Source organism: Pan troglodytes, chromosome 5 (assembly GCF_028858775.2).
Source record: "Pan troglodytes isolate AG18354 chromosome 5, NHGRI_mPanTro3-v2.0_pri, whole genome shotgun sequence".
Taxonomy (NCBI): domain Eukaryota; kingdom Metazoa; phylum Chordata; class Mammalia; order Primates; family Hominidae; genus Pan; species Pan troglodytes.
Genome location: NC_072403.2, coordinates 81,628,476 through 81,646,942, shown reverse-complemented (window position 1 = coordinate 81,646,942; position 18,467 = coordinate 81,628,476). Strand labels below are relative to the sequence as shown.

The following is an 18,467-nucleotide window of genomic DNA, read 5'->3' as shown; positions in this document are numbered from 1 at the left end:
GTTTGTATTATCTCCTTTTCATATTTTCTGCCTACCATTTGCTCTATGTTCTTTGGTATGTATTCAGCTTTGTCAACCATATTATGAATTTTAATTTCATATAATAAATTGTTATTTTCCATGAGTATTTTGTTGTTCTGATTGTTCTTTTCAAGCATCCTTATTTTATGGATGTAATATCTTTAATACCTGAAGATAGTAAATATTTTTCTTAATGGTTTCCTTTAAGTAAAATTATAATTTTGGTTATCCTAGTACAGTTGTTTATCTTGTTTTCTTTTTCCCTCATGTTGATTGTTCTCTACATATATTTGATGATCCATTCACATTTATGCCAATTTGTATTTAAATATCAGGAACTGGGAAGTGTCATTGCTGGTAACTCTGTGCATGCATCTGGGACTTCTTGATCCTCATATTATATTTTAAAATAAATGGGAGGAAAACCATCTGTTTTACTGGAGACCTTTTAAATGTGGCCTTCCATCTTGCGGATTATTGTTGGAACCTCTCATCAGCTGATGGTTCTACTTCCATTCTCTTTGCTGATAAAGGATTGCTCCTGGCTTTATTCCTATACTAGAACGGTAATGAGGTCCTGAGAAGGATAAGAAACAAATGACTGTGCTAAGTCTGTTATCTTGAACCAGTAAGCTATGTTTTCAACAGGTTAAAATTTTTTTTGTGGTTAAATACTATACATTTCTAATCTTTTATTTGACAAATAAGAAGTTTGTGTTGATAACCTCATTTGATTTGATTATAGTAAACCCATAAGATGTGTGGCACAATAGTAGGTGATGAGATCGAACTATTTTCTAAGAAGTGCCATACTTTGGTCTCCAGCATCTATATTTAGCTTCATATGACTGAACAGAGAACAGCCCAAGAATCTAATGTCACCCAAATGGTAGCTAATTAATTTACCCTAGAAAGTTTAACTATTAAATAAACTAGATGATCAAGGTTAGTGAATTATCACCAGAGAGAAAGAATTTGCATGGAAAATCAAATTTATAGTCATACAATGTCTAGGTAAACATGAAGTTAGAAAGAGGGCCTCAGTGATCTTATTGGCTGGTATCTAGCTGAGATAGCCTGATGTATTATGTCTGTTGTCAAGCAAGATTGCGATGCAGACTGGAAAATTGAGTATTGATCAGAGCATCATTTTTCTTGGATGTTGCTGGGGATCTGGAAAGTCTCCTGATGTTGAGGTTCTTTTTCTAGGTGACATTGCAGTTGTGTTGATAGAAGTTTAACTAAAATAGTATAGTAAAGTTGATTAGCTGTATGCTTTCTAAGTTCTCCAGTATCTACACCAAAGCCAACCTAAATAATTTTGTGAAACTTCTCAGCTACTCACAGATTATTGCTTAAGGTGGCTAACTCTGAAAACATCAATCTTTTCTTTTCTTTCAAATGCAAATTTCTCTCTAAATTCCCAGAAATTTGATCTAGCACCATATACCACACATACCTGTATGTCACTTACAAAGAAACTGATATTTAGAAGCTAAATGAATTACCTCAAGGGTCTCATAGTAAATTAGTGTCAGACTCAACTAAATCTCAGTTTTCTGTCTTTAATATTTTCTAGTATATCCATTTAAACTACTTTTATTTTATCAAAAGTTAAAGTAATAGAAGACAATTGCTTTATATCTGACTATCCTTGGACAATTATAACCAGCAGATAGTAAGTCTCAGTAATTTAGAGTTCACTTACACAGATTGTGATTATACCATTTCTACATTTTATATGCTAATACTTACCTTGTACTCCCTTTTAATGAGTGTTATTTGGCCAATTAGTAATAAAATGAAATTAGTAGCATTCTTTCTTAAAAGGCAAATATATATTTTAGCACCTTGGAAATGCTTTAAACTTATTTAAATATAACCAGAGCTCAACACAGATTATACTTGTTCTTAAAAATGGTTACTCTGAAACTTATTCTTAAGTGCAAAACATCTGGCAAATATCTTTATTAGCCTGATACAGTTTGTGTATTCTTAAAGTATAAGAAAACTGTGTCCTTCAAAATTTCTATGAGTTTTGACATTCATCAGTTCTCTTCCCCTTTACCTAAATCTCCCAGTGAGATTTAACAAAACATTGATTTAACTGTATGCCACTTGTTAAATTTTAATATAAATACACAACTTTGGTTTTTATTATATATCTTCATTTTTTCTGCCTTCCCATTTATTTGGATGTATTTCATTAGTTTCTGAAATCTTTTTACGTGTATGTATTCCATCTGACGATAAAACATTAGGATTTTAAATCCTAAAAATTTCTCAGGTCCCAACTTTTTTCTTCCCGTCCCTGAGCTCATTTTTCCAGTTGTATAGTCTTCTAACTTGGTAAACCTCTTTCTACTTTCAATCTCCTCTTCTAATCTGTACTCCACTCTTGTTATTCTTTCTTAAAACCATTTTATAAATAATTTCAAATCATATCACAATAAAATCCAAGCTCCTTAGCCTGTATACAGTTAAGATATATATGTTCATTGTAAATATTCAATAGTAGCAAGACCCTAATCAGGAACCAATTGGCACAGTCATGGGCAGCCAAGAGCTATGAAGTGGCTTCTAAATAGTCTAGGCTTCTAAGTTTTTTTGGTCACTAGTCAAATAAATTGCTTGTTTTAAAATTATTCTCCATGTTACATGAGTGTTCTCAAATGTCTTCTATATATATACACATGTAAAATAAGGCTTTGTTTTATAAAATGCAAATATAGAGTAATTAATTATAAATTGATTTCAAGTGAAGGTTTAACATGATGACTCAGTTGTGGCTTAAACATTAAATGTTTTTAAAATATGTATTTAAAATAAAAGGTATTATTTATTCTACTTAACCAAAGTTATCTTAGTGGCAGTCAAGATACATTAAAAGTGACATAACAAAGGAAACAGGAAATATATAATATAAAATTTATCAGATAAATCCTTAAAGACTGCTGTTAAATTACAAAAAAAATGGTGTACTTGCATTTCCTATTATTTCTCTGTTTGATGATATGTGAGAAGAGATGAAGGAATAGTGGTAATAGCAGGATTCAAAAGTCTTGATTTTATTCATATGCTTCAGATGCCCCTTTTTGGCCCTTTGAATTCTTTTTTGTATGGCCACTTTCTCATCAGAAAAAAAATTATCTGAGCCCCCCTCCCCCATGTTTAGTGTTCATTGTTAACATCTAATCTTTAGTTTAATTGGAAGTTTAATCTTTAATTCAATTATATGTTCTTTTGAGGAACAACAGTCAGAAGTTTCTGGAATACTTCTGATTTTAGAACACAATTCCTAAATGAAATATCCAACAGTTTAAATTTACTTTGAAGGTAAAACCAAATTCAGAACCTTTATTGTGATTTTCTTAGTTGGATAATTGTAGGAAGAAATCTATATATCTCCTAGATATCTGTGATTCAGGTGAGCAGCTGGAAGATGGCAGATGGTGAAGAATGGCACTCCCCTCCATTTATTCAGTGTGGAATTGTCACTTGAATAGGAAATATATGCATGCATCTTATTAGCAAAAATTTTTATATGGGTATATCCCAGTTAATAGAAATAAAATGATATATATGTATAAAGATGCATATAAAGAGCTGTTACTTATTGTGTGTGTGGATTTTTAGCCTTCTATCATTTTTCAACAACAACGCAGAATGATGGTACATTTTTATGGTATTTTAAAAGGCTTCTGTCAAAGTCCACAACCTTTTAAAAAGGTAAACATGTAAAATAATGTGATCAAAAAAATATTTAAGATATGGTTTTGGTGGTGGGCAAGAGTCAGAGAGTATAAGCCAATTTAAAATGTCACTAAGTGGATTATTAGATGTCTGGAGAAGAATGATTTGATTTATCTTGCTTCTGCCAGCTCAGCCTCTGTTTTGTTAGCCCTGTTCTGGCCCTGAAATTTCTAATTTTGTCAAGTTCTGACTCCCAAAATATCATATGTATGGAAATGAGTGAAAGAACTTTTATTTTTTAAGTTTACAGCATTAGCAGTATTGAGAAAGTTGAGTTTTTCACAGGCTTACACTTGTAAAATGAAGCTAAAGTAATACTTAAACCATGAATGATACCATTCTTGTTTTTAAAATAATTATGAACAGGCATTTTTTGTGTAGGTCCAAGCCTATCCTGCTCTTCATTTTTGAAACATTCAAATTGGTTATTTAAAGATATATTACTATTTAGCAGTGTATGCTGATACTGATTATACAAATTTGAATTTTGCCAAATCCATTTGTGTCTGTTTCAGCTATAGAGACAGAAAAATAACGGGCATGCACAGAGTAGTCATGATATTAATGACTAACCAGTTATTTTCCTACTGTTGGACATGAATGTCTGAAATCTTAAGACTTGCAACCATTTGAGTAGCTCTTCACAGTTGTTCTCTATACCTTGCAGAGGAAAAAGGAAGAAAATTAATATTAAGCGCCACTTTGCCTGGGGCTTTTGATGTATATGCCATAGGATCTTTATAGCAATTCTGTGAGGAAAGATGGTGATATCCCCTTTTTATAAGTCCACAGGCTCCACAGTTCAGATCTGCCTGTACACATGGCAAAAAAGTGTCCAAATGCTATTCACCTCCAAGTCTGTCAGAGTCCGGAGCCTGGGCTCTTCTTTCACCATGCTGGACATTTTAGTTATGCTTTAATTTCAAGATTATTCAATTTTCTCATTTTTATACCCTTGGAATCTTGTCAGATTTCAATTTTTAAAAATTAGAAAATGGGCTATTTAATAATATGAATTTTAAATAAAATATCCCCTTTTAAATTTATTTTACGTCAACAGTCATTGAATATGAATGGATTTGAGTACTCCAATGGTATTTTAGGATACTCAGTATATCTACTGGAAAAAAAAATGACAAATTGAGTAGCTATATCACTGTGAAGTAAGTTCTGTAATAAAAGTGAGAATAAAATGTGGTGGGAGCACGAAGTAAATGACAAATAAATTTTCTATCCAGGAGTCTCTGCTGTGAGTCTGAACTCCCAGCACCTAGTGTAAAGCTGTACTCATCTATGGTAACTATAGGAGACAGAAATATGTCCAGCTAATGCTGCTTAAAGGCTTTCTGGTTTTCTTAGAAAACTGTGAATATTCATTCTAGACTTTTCTGTTGATAAAGAGAAGAAAGACTCTGAAGGGAGCCTTTGGGGGCTCAGTAGATAGGAATTAGATTGGTAGTCCTTGCTCCTAAAAGGAAGAGGTTGCTTCTTTATTAAACTGTGTGATTTTTGTTTGTTTGTTTGTTTTTGTTTGGTTTTTTGTTTTAACCAGAAAGAGACAGGTTTGTTCACTTTGGTATTGAGCAATTCAGAAGTAAATGTTGAAGTACAGTGGAAGGGTTTAGAGTAGATAAAATTTAGATTATCTAAATCTTTACATCACATATCTGAAGCTTTATGTAACAAGTCTTATATGTTGATAAAATATAACTTTAATGCTATTTTCAGAAAACCATGTGACAGGAACAAAAAAAGTGTTATTAGATCCCTTATGTAATAAGCTGGACTATGTAGCCCTCAGCTCAATTTTATGTTTTAAGAGAAAAGAGCACTTACTTATTGAAGCTGAGAAGAGAGCTCAGAAAAATAGAAATAAAAGGTGTATTTTCTTGATTAGCAATAGGATATGAGATTGGTCTTCTAATTGCATGTAGGATCTTTTTGCCATTGTCCATTTTGAATAAAAATATGTAGAAATTATAATTTATTTTGTAATTAACAGACTGAAAAGAAGTAGGCCTTCTGAAATTCGTGAGGTTGGTATCCTCTATTAGATGCAGCATATATAATTTTACACTCAATTACATAATGTAGTTGACCCTTGAACAACACAAGTTTGAACTGCATGGGTTCACTTATGCCGGATTTTTTTTCAATAAAAGTTTCAGTTGCCTCTCCTGCTTCCTATTCCACTTCCTTCACCTCTTCCACCTCTGCCACCTGAGACAGCAAGACCAACCCCTCCTCTTCCCCATCCTTCTCCTCCCCATCAGCCAATTCAATGTAAAGACAATGAGGATAAAGACCTTTATGATAATCTACTTCCACTTAATAGTAAATATATTTTCACTTTTTATGATTTTCTTAATAACATTTTCTTTTCTCTAGCTTACTTTATTGTAAGATCATAGTATGTAATACACATAACATACAAAATATGTGTCAATCTATAGTTCGTGTTATCAGTAAGGCCTCCAGAAAACACCAGGCTATTTAGTAGTTACGTTTTGGAAGAGTCAAAAGTTATATGTGGATTTTTTATTGTGTGTGGTGGTTGGCATCTCTAACCTGTTTTGCTTGAGGGTCAACTGTACTGTGTTGCCACAGGCCTCTCTGAATGGCTTGAATATGTGTAGATGACTTTGTAACTAATGGAAATAATGTATTTGTACAAAACTAATATGGGGTTTACACAAATATCAAATAAACAGTCTGCTACTTTCTCTTTGAGAGTTACATTTTATTTGAAGGAGAAAAATATATGATTTATTTTTAATTGCAGCTATAATGCTGTCTAAAGTTCAAACAGGAATCACATCAGTAAATAATGATTTTCTTATTTCTTTAGAAGAAGTAGTCATCCATTCAATAGCAGTCATAAAAAGATAAAAGCTGAAAGAAACCTCTCAAGCTTGAGCTGCAGTGAGAATTGGTTTCTTAGAAAAGTGTGTTGGGGATAAGAAAATGATAGCACACACTGTAACATGCTAAGTACTTTGAACTGAAGGATATTGGAAGACCCCCAGAAGCAAAGTATCCTTTCAACCTTCCCTTGCCCTTCTTTCTTCTGTTCCCCTTTCTCTCCCAAGGCAGACCATAGAAACTAGAACTTCTCTTCCCCCAACCATGTCATAGAAATTAGAACCCCACTTTTCCAAAGCCAGCCATAAACCTAGAAATATTATTCTAACCTTCCCCTGCCTTTCTATGTAGGAGCTGGCCATAAAGAAATTCTATGACCTACCTTGTCTAATAGTAGGTCATAAGACCCTCATTCCAAAAGGAGTTCTGCCCTATACCTTGAAGGAGGGGATGCTATGTAGAAAGACCAGGAAGAATCTGAACATACAGACCTTGCTGGCTTTCCCCCCTCAGTCTGTTACCATTTGGTTATACACTTTTGTCCAATTACTCTCTGTTCTTAGCTCTTAGCTCTCCATTCTTCATTGACGAAGCTTGAAAATACACAGTTTTCCCTTGAGTCTTCATTTCTGAAGCCTCCTGTGTCATGTAAAACTGATTAAATAAATTTGTTATGCTTTTCTCTTGTTAACCTGTCTTCTGTTATAGGAGTGTTGACCGTGAAACTTACAATGGGTGAGGAAAGGTATTAGACCTTTCTGCCCCTACAAGTGCAACTTAATACTGACCACATCTGATTACTTTGTTCTTTTTTCTTGATGTTCATCAGGAAAACTTTTTTTTTGTTTTATGATATGTCTGACACTCCAAGTAAAAATGATTCTTCTATTTCCAATAAAGCAAACTAGTCAAAATGATTTTTTTTATACTTAAGATCTGGATTGCATTGGTGGCATTCATTTTTTTTTAAATATGTCATATTAATTGGCAGCTTTTAACACTACATTAAGGTGATTGAAAGAGTGGGCTTTGGAGAGAGACCTAAGTTTCAGTACCATCTCTGACACTTACTAGCCATATGATCTTAGTCATTAGCTTTGGTTAGTAATCTTTTAGAGAAAGTATTAATCATCAATTTTATGAAAGAACCTATCTCACCATAGTCTTTTATTTGCTTTTACAGATCAGTGTACTGTTACCCGGACATACCTATTCCTTCACAAGTTCTGGTTCTTCAGTGCTGCTTACTATTTTGGTAACTGGGCCTTTCTTGGGGTAAGTGCAGATATCCCATGCATGATTTGACCTTCCTTTATAAATTATAGTTAAATGTGTAAACTCTTTGTATCTTAGTAGGCCATTTGTATCATAGTACTGTCATTGAATTTTAAAGCATTACTTTCCAGATGATTTTAAATTTGAAAAATAACACATGGCTTATTTAAATTTACAGGTATTTTTGATTGGATTAATTGTATCCTGTTGTAAAGGGAAGAAGTCGGTTATTGAAGGAGTAGATGAAGATTCAGACATAAGTGATGATGAGCCCTCTGTCTATTCTGCCTGACAGCCTTCTGTCTTAAAGGTTTTATAATGCTGACTGAATATCTGTTATGCATTTTTAAAGTATTAAACTAACATTAGGATGAGCTAACTAGCTTTCATCAAAAATGGGAGCATGGCTATAAGACAACTATATTTTATTATATGTTTTCTGAAGTAACATTGTATCATAGATTAACATTTTAAATTACCATAATAATGCTATGTAAATATAAGACTACTGGCTTTGTGAGGGAATGTTTGTGCAAAATTTTTTCCTCTAATGTATAATAGTGTTAAATTGATTAAAAATCTTCCAGAATTAATATTCCCTTTTGTCACTTTTTGAAAACATAATAAATCATTTGTATCTGTGCCTTAGGTTCTCCAGAGTGATGTGGAATTTTAAAGTGTCTCTCTCTGATTGCCTCCAAATAATATTTACAATATAGCTGATGAATGTTACTCCCATATGCAACTTTTCAGTTTTCTGCATAAAATCTTTAGCACCACTCAAGTAGATTTCATGAAAAGATTTCAAACTCTAGTTAGTGCTCTAAGAGCATGGCGTTCCAAGATGTGTTATATTGTTCAAATATCAGTCCATTAGATATCTTACAACCTCTACAGTATTTAAGGCATACATATTGTTATAGGTAGCTTTTGTTTTGCATCTGACCTCAAAATTTATATTCCAATATAAATAGGGGTATTGTCAAGAATAATTAATCCTGGAAAAAAAATCAGTTTATGGATTAATTTAAGATATATGGCATCATATTTTGGTTTTAGAGATACTTTTTCATTCTAAAGATTTGAAATTTGCAAAAGATGTAATGAAAGCTGTATGACATCAGTAGGGTATTTTTGAACACATTCTGGATAGTGAGAAATAATAAAAAATTATATTCTAGTTTACTAACATAAGCACATTAGAACTCGTAAAAAAGTATATATCATGATCCTTGAGGTAAAATATCATTAAGTTTCTGAAAAAAAGTTTAGGAATTAACAACTATATCTAAGTTAATTCTTCTCTCCCTTAATTTTTGTGCCATTTTTCTCTGTTCTGATTCTTCGTCTCTCTTGATAAACCTTCACAGCTTTCATATTTGGCTTCTGCTTCTGCAACTACCCTTTAGCATCATTCACCAGGATTTCATTCCCTTTGGTTCTTATTTTACATTTTCTTTTTTCTTTTTTTTTTCTTTTTTTTTAAGATGGACTTTCACTCTTGTCACCCAGGCTGGAGTGCAATGGCACGACCTCAGCTCACTGCAACCTCCCCTTCATGCATTCAAGCAATTCTCCTGCCTCAGCCTCCTGAGTAGCTGGGATTACAGGCATGTGCCACCATGCCTGGCTAGTTTTTGTATTTTTAGCAGAGACGGGGTTTCACCATCTTGGCCAGGCTGGTCTTGAACTCCTGACCTCATGATCCACCCACGGTGGCCTCCCAAAGTGCTGGGATTACAGGCATAAGCCACCACGCTCGGCCTTATATTACATTTTCTTTGTGGACAATCTCACATACCCTTGGCTTCTATCTATACTACTTGTTCTTAAGCTCTGAACTTTGACTTATCTTTTAGCTAGAAATTACTGCTTCAACTGTAACATTTTGAAAATTGAAGTATTCACTTTTGTGGGGGCAAACTAAGCCTTCTTCTGCATTCATTTTTTTGACAAATGGCACCAGCAGACACTTGATTGCCTAAACAAAGAATCAGGTAGATCTCCATATCTCTTCTGTATAACTGACTCATCAAACAATCATGTCATGTTAATTTCTACTTCCTACCTTTCCATTTGTCCCTTCTTCTCCACTTTCTATGTTATAGGCTGAATTGTGTCCCCTTACAATTCATATGTCGAAGTCTTGTCCCCTGGTACTTCACAGAATAATACTTTATGTGGAGATAGGGCCTTTTAAAAGTAATTAAAGTAAAATGAGGCTATTGCGTGAAGCCCAAATCCAATATGACTGGTGTTCTTATAAGAAGGGGGAGAGACATCTAGAATGTGTATGTACAAAGAAGAGGCCATGTGAGGATGCAATGAGAAGGCAGTGGTCTGCAAGCCAACAGGAGAGGCCTCAGGAGAATCCAGTGTTGTCAACCCTTTAATCTTGAGCTTCCAGCTTCCAGATCTGCGAGAAAATAAATTTCTGTTGTTTAAGCCACTGAGTCTGTGGCATTTTGTGATGGCAGCCCAAGCAGACTGATAAACTCTTGAAATTCCTCACTGGGCTTTCTGCAAAGTCTTGACTCCTTTCAGTCTTTTCTGAACATTTAAAATACAAATCTGATTATTTCATTTCTTTACTGCAAAAAGCTTTCAGTTATTTTAGAATGAACTCCATAAGCCTTCATGAGATAGATAATGCCTTTCTGGTGTGCATCTCTTCTGACTCCAAGTTCCCCTGCCATCCCCACACCAGTTATATGAGGCAGCTAACAAATGGCTCCTGTTATTCACATGGCTATGAGTCTTCACATCCCCACTCTGTTGAACTATTCCTTCTGCTTGTGATGCCTGTCCCTTCCTTTTGTCTTCTAAGAAAATCCTTATTCTTCAAGTCTCAGCCTTAGCATTATCTCCCTAGGTCCCTCCTCCCCCAGGTTGCCCACACACAGGTGCTAGCTCTTCCCTATCCACATGTCACCCTGTACGGTATATTGTGATTTATTGCCTAGACTCTAAGTACTTAAACACAACATCTGGTTTTTCAACTTTGTCCTTGGTGCCTAGAATAGCTTCTTACACATGGAAGGTATTCATTTGACAGGTGAATTTGTTAGAAAGAAGCCTTAAGCTTGTCTATATGGTTTAAGCATACAAAAACTATTTTGAGTAAGGAGGAATATATATTTAGCCTGTTTTTGAGGTTGATTTTGAAACCTACAAGGTTAGAAGTATTGTATTTGTCTTGAATACTCCATATACTTTTCATTACTTTTAGTAATGTGTTGTTGGCTTCTGTCAGACCAACTTCTTAGCTTTTGATTTTGTTAGTTGTATTTTTTAAATATATTTTTTTATCCTAGATTCTATAAACTTTTTACATATTTAGAAGTTTACTTTTATTCTAACACTAAGGTATTTTTTTTCTCCCAGTCATATGGAATGCCTTTATTAACTTTGTATTTTCATGAAGCTGATTTGTGTTATGAATTCCACTAATGAAGAACATATTTCCTTTGAAGTCCTTCTGAAAAATACCTAAATTAGAGATCATCTAAAGTGACAGCTTTCCAAAAGGCCAAGGCTGTCATGTTCCATGTAAACTTCAAACAAGTGATTATTCATCCATGCAACAAGGTACTGGCAGAATGAGGACCCTGGAACTGACTTCTAGCTCAGTGCTACCATACCAAAGGAAATGAAAAATGCATATTGCAAAAGAAAAGGAAACACAGGAGCTTCAGGAAAGTAAAAAGCAATACAGAAAATAATGTTTTCCAAATATACTACCGAGCTCTTCAGTGAAAGATACGTACATAGTTCAGTAATATACTGTTTTAGAATCATTTCATAGGCAAAGCACAGTAAACACTGATTACAGCACAGAATTTAAGTATTGACCTTGACCACATAAAAAGACAGTTGTTAAAACCTGGAAGAATGAAGAAGAGGGGTGGAAAGAGACCTAAGGGGAAAAGAGTTCATGTTGATATCCTCATTTTATGAGAGGGATGATGGGGAGAAGAGAGAAATTAAGAAATATGTCTCTGGTAGAGGGAGTATATATCTTGAAGGGTAGCAGAGTATGCCACCCCAAAATATGCCATTTTGGCATACAAATTATTTTGAGCTTGTAACAGCAGATGCAAGAAGGATGCTTTGACCACCCCTTTTTCTTCCTAAAACAGGACATAAAACTCCCATGCGGAAGATGTCCTGTCTATACCAGAAGGAAAGTGACATTTTTGTCATAAGGGCTGAAAAAAACCTGTACAAACAAACCTTGTTAAAGTAACCCTTATTGTATTAGTCCATTTGTGTTGCTATAAAGTAATACCTGAGTCTGGGTAATTTACAAAGAAAAAAGTTTATTTGGCTTACTGTTCTTCAGGCTATACAAGCAAGCTGGTGCCAGCATCTGCTTCTGGTGAGGCCTCAGGAACCTTACAATTATGGTGGAAGTAGAAGGGGGAATCTACGTATCACATGGTGAGAGCAAGCAGAGGAGGTTCCAGGCTCTTTTAAACAACCAACTCTAGCATGAATAGATAGAGAACTCACTACCACTAGGACACCACCAAACCCGGTTACTCATGAGGGATGTGCCTCCATGACCAAAACACCCCCCACCAGGCCCCTCCTCCAACACTGGGGATCACATTTTAACATGAGATTTGAAGGGGACAAACATGCAAAATATATCTCATTTTCCCAGTTACTGTTCCACCATTTTCTGCCCTGGCCCCAGCCCCTTTGTCTTGCCACATTTTTGTAATTTACTACTCTTTGTCCAATTCAATATGAAGTATTCAACTCTTACTAATTTGTTTGCTTTTCTCCTGTTAATCTGTCTTCTATTACAGAGCCCCAGCTGGGGCTCCTAAAATGGACAGAGAAAAGATTTTTTCCTCCCCTACAGTTGATTAAAGCTATGGAGGTAATCAATACAGCATCTAAAATGGTAATACAGGTTGATTATCCCTTATCCAAAATGCTTGGGAACAGAAGTGTTTTGGATTTTGAGTTTTTTTATTTTAGAATATGTGCAGAATACATACCAGTAGAGCATTCCTAATCAAAAAATATGAAATCTGTAATGCTTCAATGAGCATTTCCTTCAAGCATCATGTTGATGCTAAAGAAATTTCAGATTTTGGAGCATTTCAGATTTCACATTTTCAAATTAGAGTTACTCAATGTGTATAACAATGTTAGGAGATGGAATAAAAGGGAAGCAAGAAGAAAATGTCTCAAGAGAAATTCTCTTACTATAGGAAGTCAGTAGACAATATTTAAATATATTAAAGATAAAAAATATTTAAAGGAGAAATTTTATCAGAAGATAATAGCCATTGTGATTATATGTAAATATGTCTTGGAATTTTCTGGCAGCCGAGAGAAAAGATGATGGATAATGAAGATTTTACATTTGATAGAAGGAAGCACTCAGTTTTCCTCCTGATAATTTTTTCTGGCACCAAAATTTAGAAGGAAGTTACATTGTGAATTATTATATAAAGAATGTTAACGAACAAATGTCTTTGCTAAAGTTTAAATAGAAAGACCATATGCAAGGAGACAGAATTTGGGATCTCCAGGAAAATCATTTTGGCTATCAAGAAATCTCAACATGGATTAGCTTTGTGTGTATGTAATTTATTCACTCAGCAAACATCTAAACTTGTAGTTATTTCAGGCACTGGATCGTGGCTACTGAATTTCTACAGTTAAAGAAGGTAAGACCCATCATTTCAGAACTTGATCTAGGAATTAGTAGCCAAATGGCCTTTGGTAGTAACTGGACCTTGTCAATATCTACTAAGATTGTATGTGTCTGATATGATGAATAAATATACATAAAAGAAATCACTTTATCAAGTTACAGTTATAATCAAAGATACTCCAATTACCGGAATTTTCATATTTCCAAACCACAATACATCCTCTCCTGGTAGCATAATCAGCAGGTTACTTGATGACTGTGGGATTGAAGTGATGTGAGATAGGTAGCAAGGGGCATTTCAGGCATTTTGTGATGACGCTTGATTAAATATCCACCCTTCTTCAGCAGAGACCACTCTGAGGGGACCAGATTGCCCAAGTTGCCCGGATTGAGTTGTGCTGCCTTGGACAGTTCTCAACACATATATTGGCTATGTTTAAATCTCAAGTGACATACTTTATTAGATTTGTACATATAGATTAAGCTACACCTCAGTTCTAGGAAAGTCACTCTTCTGACCTTTCTCCCTCTCCATGCATATTTTAATTTGGTAAGTTTTATTGGGGGCTACCTTATTCTTCTCATTGGCAAAATCACGAGAAGCACTTCTAATACCACCCATAATCTTCACCTGTGATTTCACAGGGAATTTGAACACTTTCTTTGTAGAACAGGGTCCAAAAACAAAGATTAACTTATAACCTAGGGATAGGATAGGATTTCTCTGGAGAACTAAGCTTTTATGGTCAGGAATATAGTTTTCTGTGTGGTTCCCCCATAGGCTCATATCTGCTTCAGCTCTACACTGAAGCTGCTGGATAGTGCTCAAGACAAGTACGTGTGTAAAGCAATGTCTTCTGTTGCCCTAGAAGACACTTTTGATAGCAGATAAGCAGACAACAAAGTTAACACTTGGGGAAATTAGGAACCACTCAGAGTACCTCATTTCCACATCAAGAGGTGATGTTTCTGTTGACCAAAACAAAATTTGTATCTAAAAGAAATTATTTTTTTACTTGCGCAGAGTTCATTCAGTGGCTCCCTAGGAGCATCTATGATATACTAGATTCTATTCTGGATCTTATTCTAATATTTAATGAAAAGCACTACCAAACTTGATATCTACTGCGCTTACCAGTTTAAGTTCCAGTTTCTACTATATTTACCTGAAGCTTTTTGAAAACCTGAAGTGTGTGTATAAGTAAATATTTATACACACACAAAATCTCCATTGATGTGAGGGAAGACCAGTCTTCCCAGTAAAAGAGTAATTTAAAGGAAATGTAAGTTTATCCCTGATGCATACAATAACTCAAATGCTGACAAAACTATAATCAAGCCTTAAAAGACTTCTGTAATGAATTTAGTGACTCATTCACTTGAACCAATACTTGAGTGCCTAGTATGTATTGGAAACTGCTATAAAATGGAGAAACAAATGAAAACACAAAATTGTGCCTATTTTCAAAGGTGTTTCGAAGCCAGGGGGGCAAATAGACTCAGAAAATTATAATGTCACAAATGCTATAAATGAGAATACAGTGAGGCTAAAAGTGATACTCCCTTGAGCTTAGGAAAGGCTCAAAACTCTTGAGATAAGCAAATGCTAACCAAATTACAGGCAATAAATTCTTTTAAGCAGAAAGAATCTGGCTTTGGTTTAGTGAAACTATAATGGCTTTAGACAGTGGCAAGGAAGTAACAGTGGGGAAACGTCCTGAAGGGGCTGTGTGACTAGGGACTATGTGACTAGGGGGCTGTGTGACTAGGGGCTGCATAACTAGGGGGCTGTGTGACTGGGAAGCAGGGCTGCTGCATTAGAGGTGAGACAGATGGGAAGCCCGGGAGAAGAGTAGGGGCTGCTTCAGTAGTACAAACACGTGAAACATGGTAACCAGATGTCTCCCTCAAAATTACACTCAACCCTGGGAAAAAGGGAAACCCCAAATCAACTGACATTAAGTTTCTGCTCCCTAAGTGGTATGAGAAACAAACTAAGTCATTACAGATATAAATTCTATTTCTTGCATGCCTAAGTTTGCAAAATAAAGTTGTTCATAACCAAAGCTAAATATTCTTAGTTACATCACTAGTAAATATTCTGATTTTAACTTGCCACTTAATTGTTCTGTAAATTAGTTACTCCACTATGGGAATAGAGAAAACATTTTTATACTTACATTGTCAAAGTAAAACCTCCTTAAGTTGTACTTATTATTTCAGAATGTTTGATTATTCTCAAGGTTGGTGAACATTTTCTATGAAGGGCCAGATAGTAAATAGGCTTTCACGGCCACACAAGGACTCTGTCCCCCGACCCCCCACCCTTTTTTTTTGTTTTCCTTTTTACAACCCTTTAAAAATAAAAATAAATAAATAAATAAAATGCTTGGATTTGTTCTCCTGGCTGTAGTATGCCAACCCCTGAATTGTTCCATTAATCACTTTGCTTAAGGTAGTTTGAGCTTGATGGAACAAAGACAAGTAGGCTAAAGACAAATACAAACTTGGGAGATTGTTAATGAGAAAGAACTTTTTTCAAACACTTTTAGTACATTTCACAATTTTTTAAAGGCTAAACAACTTTTATTCTGAGTTTAAAGGTGATATGAACTTGTAAAATAATTCAAACAACTCAGAAATTGTGGCTGAACAAGAAAGTGAGTGAGCAGAATATGCATTGATCTTCAGATTTCTTTGGGGATCCATTCATCCCACATCTTCTCATATGGAACCCAGTTGGAGAAATGATGGACAAACTGATCTCTAAGTGACCTTCACCTCTAATATTTGTGACCGATTTCTTTCTTTTGGTTAAAGAGAATTATAAGTGAGACTCCAGGGTTAAAAATTGTTGAGTACAAGAGGTTTTTCTCTTTGTGCCACAGTTTCCTCATCTGAAAAATTGGGATAATAATACTAACTGGTTCATGGGACTATTGAGGGCACTAAATTTGTATAAAGTGCTTAGTATAGTGCCTGTGAAGTGGTAAACTCAATATTTATTAGCTACTATTGTTACTATTTCTAAGATAACTTTATTTCATAATGCTCTTTAACCATCAGGGCTTCAAACCCTTTAAGAAATGCACCTTAACCCCTTTTTCACTTTGCTTCATTGCTTGTCTTCCTGTACCTTAACCCTAGGTTAAGTAACTAACGAGTCAAAAACAAGCACTTAGTTGTATTATGAGAGCTCAAAGCATAAAGAACCCTAAAGAGTAAATATTTTTGAGACTAAAAAAAAGGTTTCTGTAATGTAAATCATGCCTATTATCATCTCTATATTTTTTGTTTAATGATCTTATTTTCTTCAAACTGTATTTCAAAACTCCAAATAATGAAATGCAAGTATAACACATTACAATTATTTCAAGCTTAGAAGCAGTCAGAGCACTTAATTACCAAGAACAAGCCATTGTGTTCCACCTTTTTCACATTGCTGTCTTGAAAAGACTAGTGTAGTCTTTGCCTATCAGTTTTGTTGTTCTGTTTAATATACAGAATGAAAGCTTTCTCTTCAAATTCTTCATGGGAACATTGTGAATTTACAACGAACATTTGTAAACCTTTTTTTTTTTTTTTTTTTTTTTTTGGAAACAGAGTTTCACTCTGGTTGCCCAGGCTGGAGTGCAATGACGTGATCTCGGCTCACTGTGACCTCCACCTCCTGGGTTCAAGTGACTCTCTTGCCTCAGCCTCCCGAGTAGCTGGGATTACAGGCACCTGCCACCATGCCTGGTAATTTTTTTGTATTTTTAGAAGAGACAGGGTTTCTCCATGTTGGTCAGGCTGGTCTGGAGCTCCTGACCTCAGGTTACCGCCCACCTCGGCCTCCCAAACTGTTGGGATTACAGGCGCGAGCCACTGTGCCCGGCCTTGTAAAACTTACTTTTTTTAAGAATGAATAAAAAAATTGTGTACATACCATCATTGCAGAGTACAAAAAGTAAAATGGAATGAAACATTTGCTGTCACTTGACAGGCTAAAATATGCAATTTAGTACATAAGCATCTGTTTCCTCATTTACCTCCAGTAAGCTTACTGCCCTCAATAGGCTGGTAAAAGTAGAAAGAGAAGACTTACCTGTGACTAATGTCCATCCTCATACTGCTGTGAAGAAATACCTAAGACTGGGTAATTTATAAAGAAAAGCAGTTTAATTGACTCATAGTTCTGCATAACTGGGAAGGCCTCAGGAAACTTACAATTTGGTGGAAGGGAAAGCAAACCCAACCTTCTTCACATGATGTCGGGAGAGAGAAGTGCCAAGTGAAGGGGAGAAAAGCCTCTTATAAAACCATGAGATCTCCTGAGAACTCACCATCACAAGAACAGCATGGGGGAGCCGCCCCCATCATCTAGTCACCTCCCACATTGTCCCTCCTTCAACACATGGGGATTACAATTCGGATTGCAATTCAAGATCAGATTTGGGTTGGGACACAGCCAAACCATATCAATATCTAACATGGTTTGTTTAATAACTGAATGATTTTTGGCAAGTTATTTTGCTTCTGTAATTGTGTTTCTTCATCTGTAAAATGAAGTCACGTTACCTACTCTGTTGCATTATCAAAAGGATCTACAGCACCCAGATTGTAGTAGACACTCAACCAGTATCACCAAGAGCCACTCTAAACACGTAAAGTTGGAGGCCTAAAATGGAAAAAATTGGAAAGCACAAAGTTGGAGGCTAAAATGAAATTGAATGCCTTTGAGTAGGGTATATAAACTCCAGTTGGCCACTCTCCCCACCCAGTAGTATCATACATTTGCAAATACATACTCCATACTCCTAGAAGACTTTTGCCTTGGACCCTGGGCCCTTGGTTCTGTCCCTGGAATTCAAATGGATAAGCCTGCCAGAGGAGTAGTTAA

General features: G+C 35.2%; 1 protein-coding gene and 1 long non-coding RNA gene across 4 annotated transcripts in view; one reads left to right on the top strand and one right to left on the bottom strand.

The window, feature by feature from the left end:
• LMBRD1 (LMBR1 domain containing 1) overlaps window positions 1-8,555 on the top strand; it is a 122,293-nt gene extending 113,738 nt beyond the window's left edge. For all 3 annotated transcript variants that reach the window (XM_001136147.7, XM_063813155.1, XM_054686004.2), the window contains exons 15-16: window positions 7,820-7,911; window positions 8,090-8,555. In XM_001136147.7, the coding sequence (XP_001136147.2) occupies window positions 7,820-7,911; window positions 8,090-8,203 (206 nt within the window). In that variant the 3' untranslated portion in view covers window positions 8,204-8,555. The remainder of the gene's footprint in view (window positions 1-7,819; window positions 7,912-8,089) is intronic.
• LOC134810318 (uncharacterized) lies at window positions 996-17,853 on the bottom strand. The gene is made up of 2 exons (XR_010158061.1): window positions 17,673-17,853; window positions 996-1,262 (listed from the first exon to the last, which is right to left on the bottom strand). It is a non-coding gene; the product is annotated as an uncharacterized LOC134810318 (long non-coding RNA).
• Window positions 17,854-18,467: the final 614 nt, after the last annotated feature.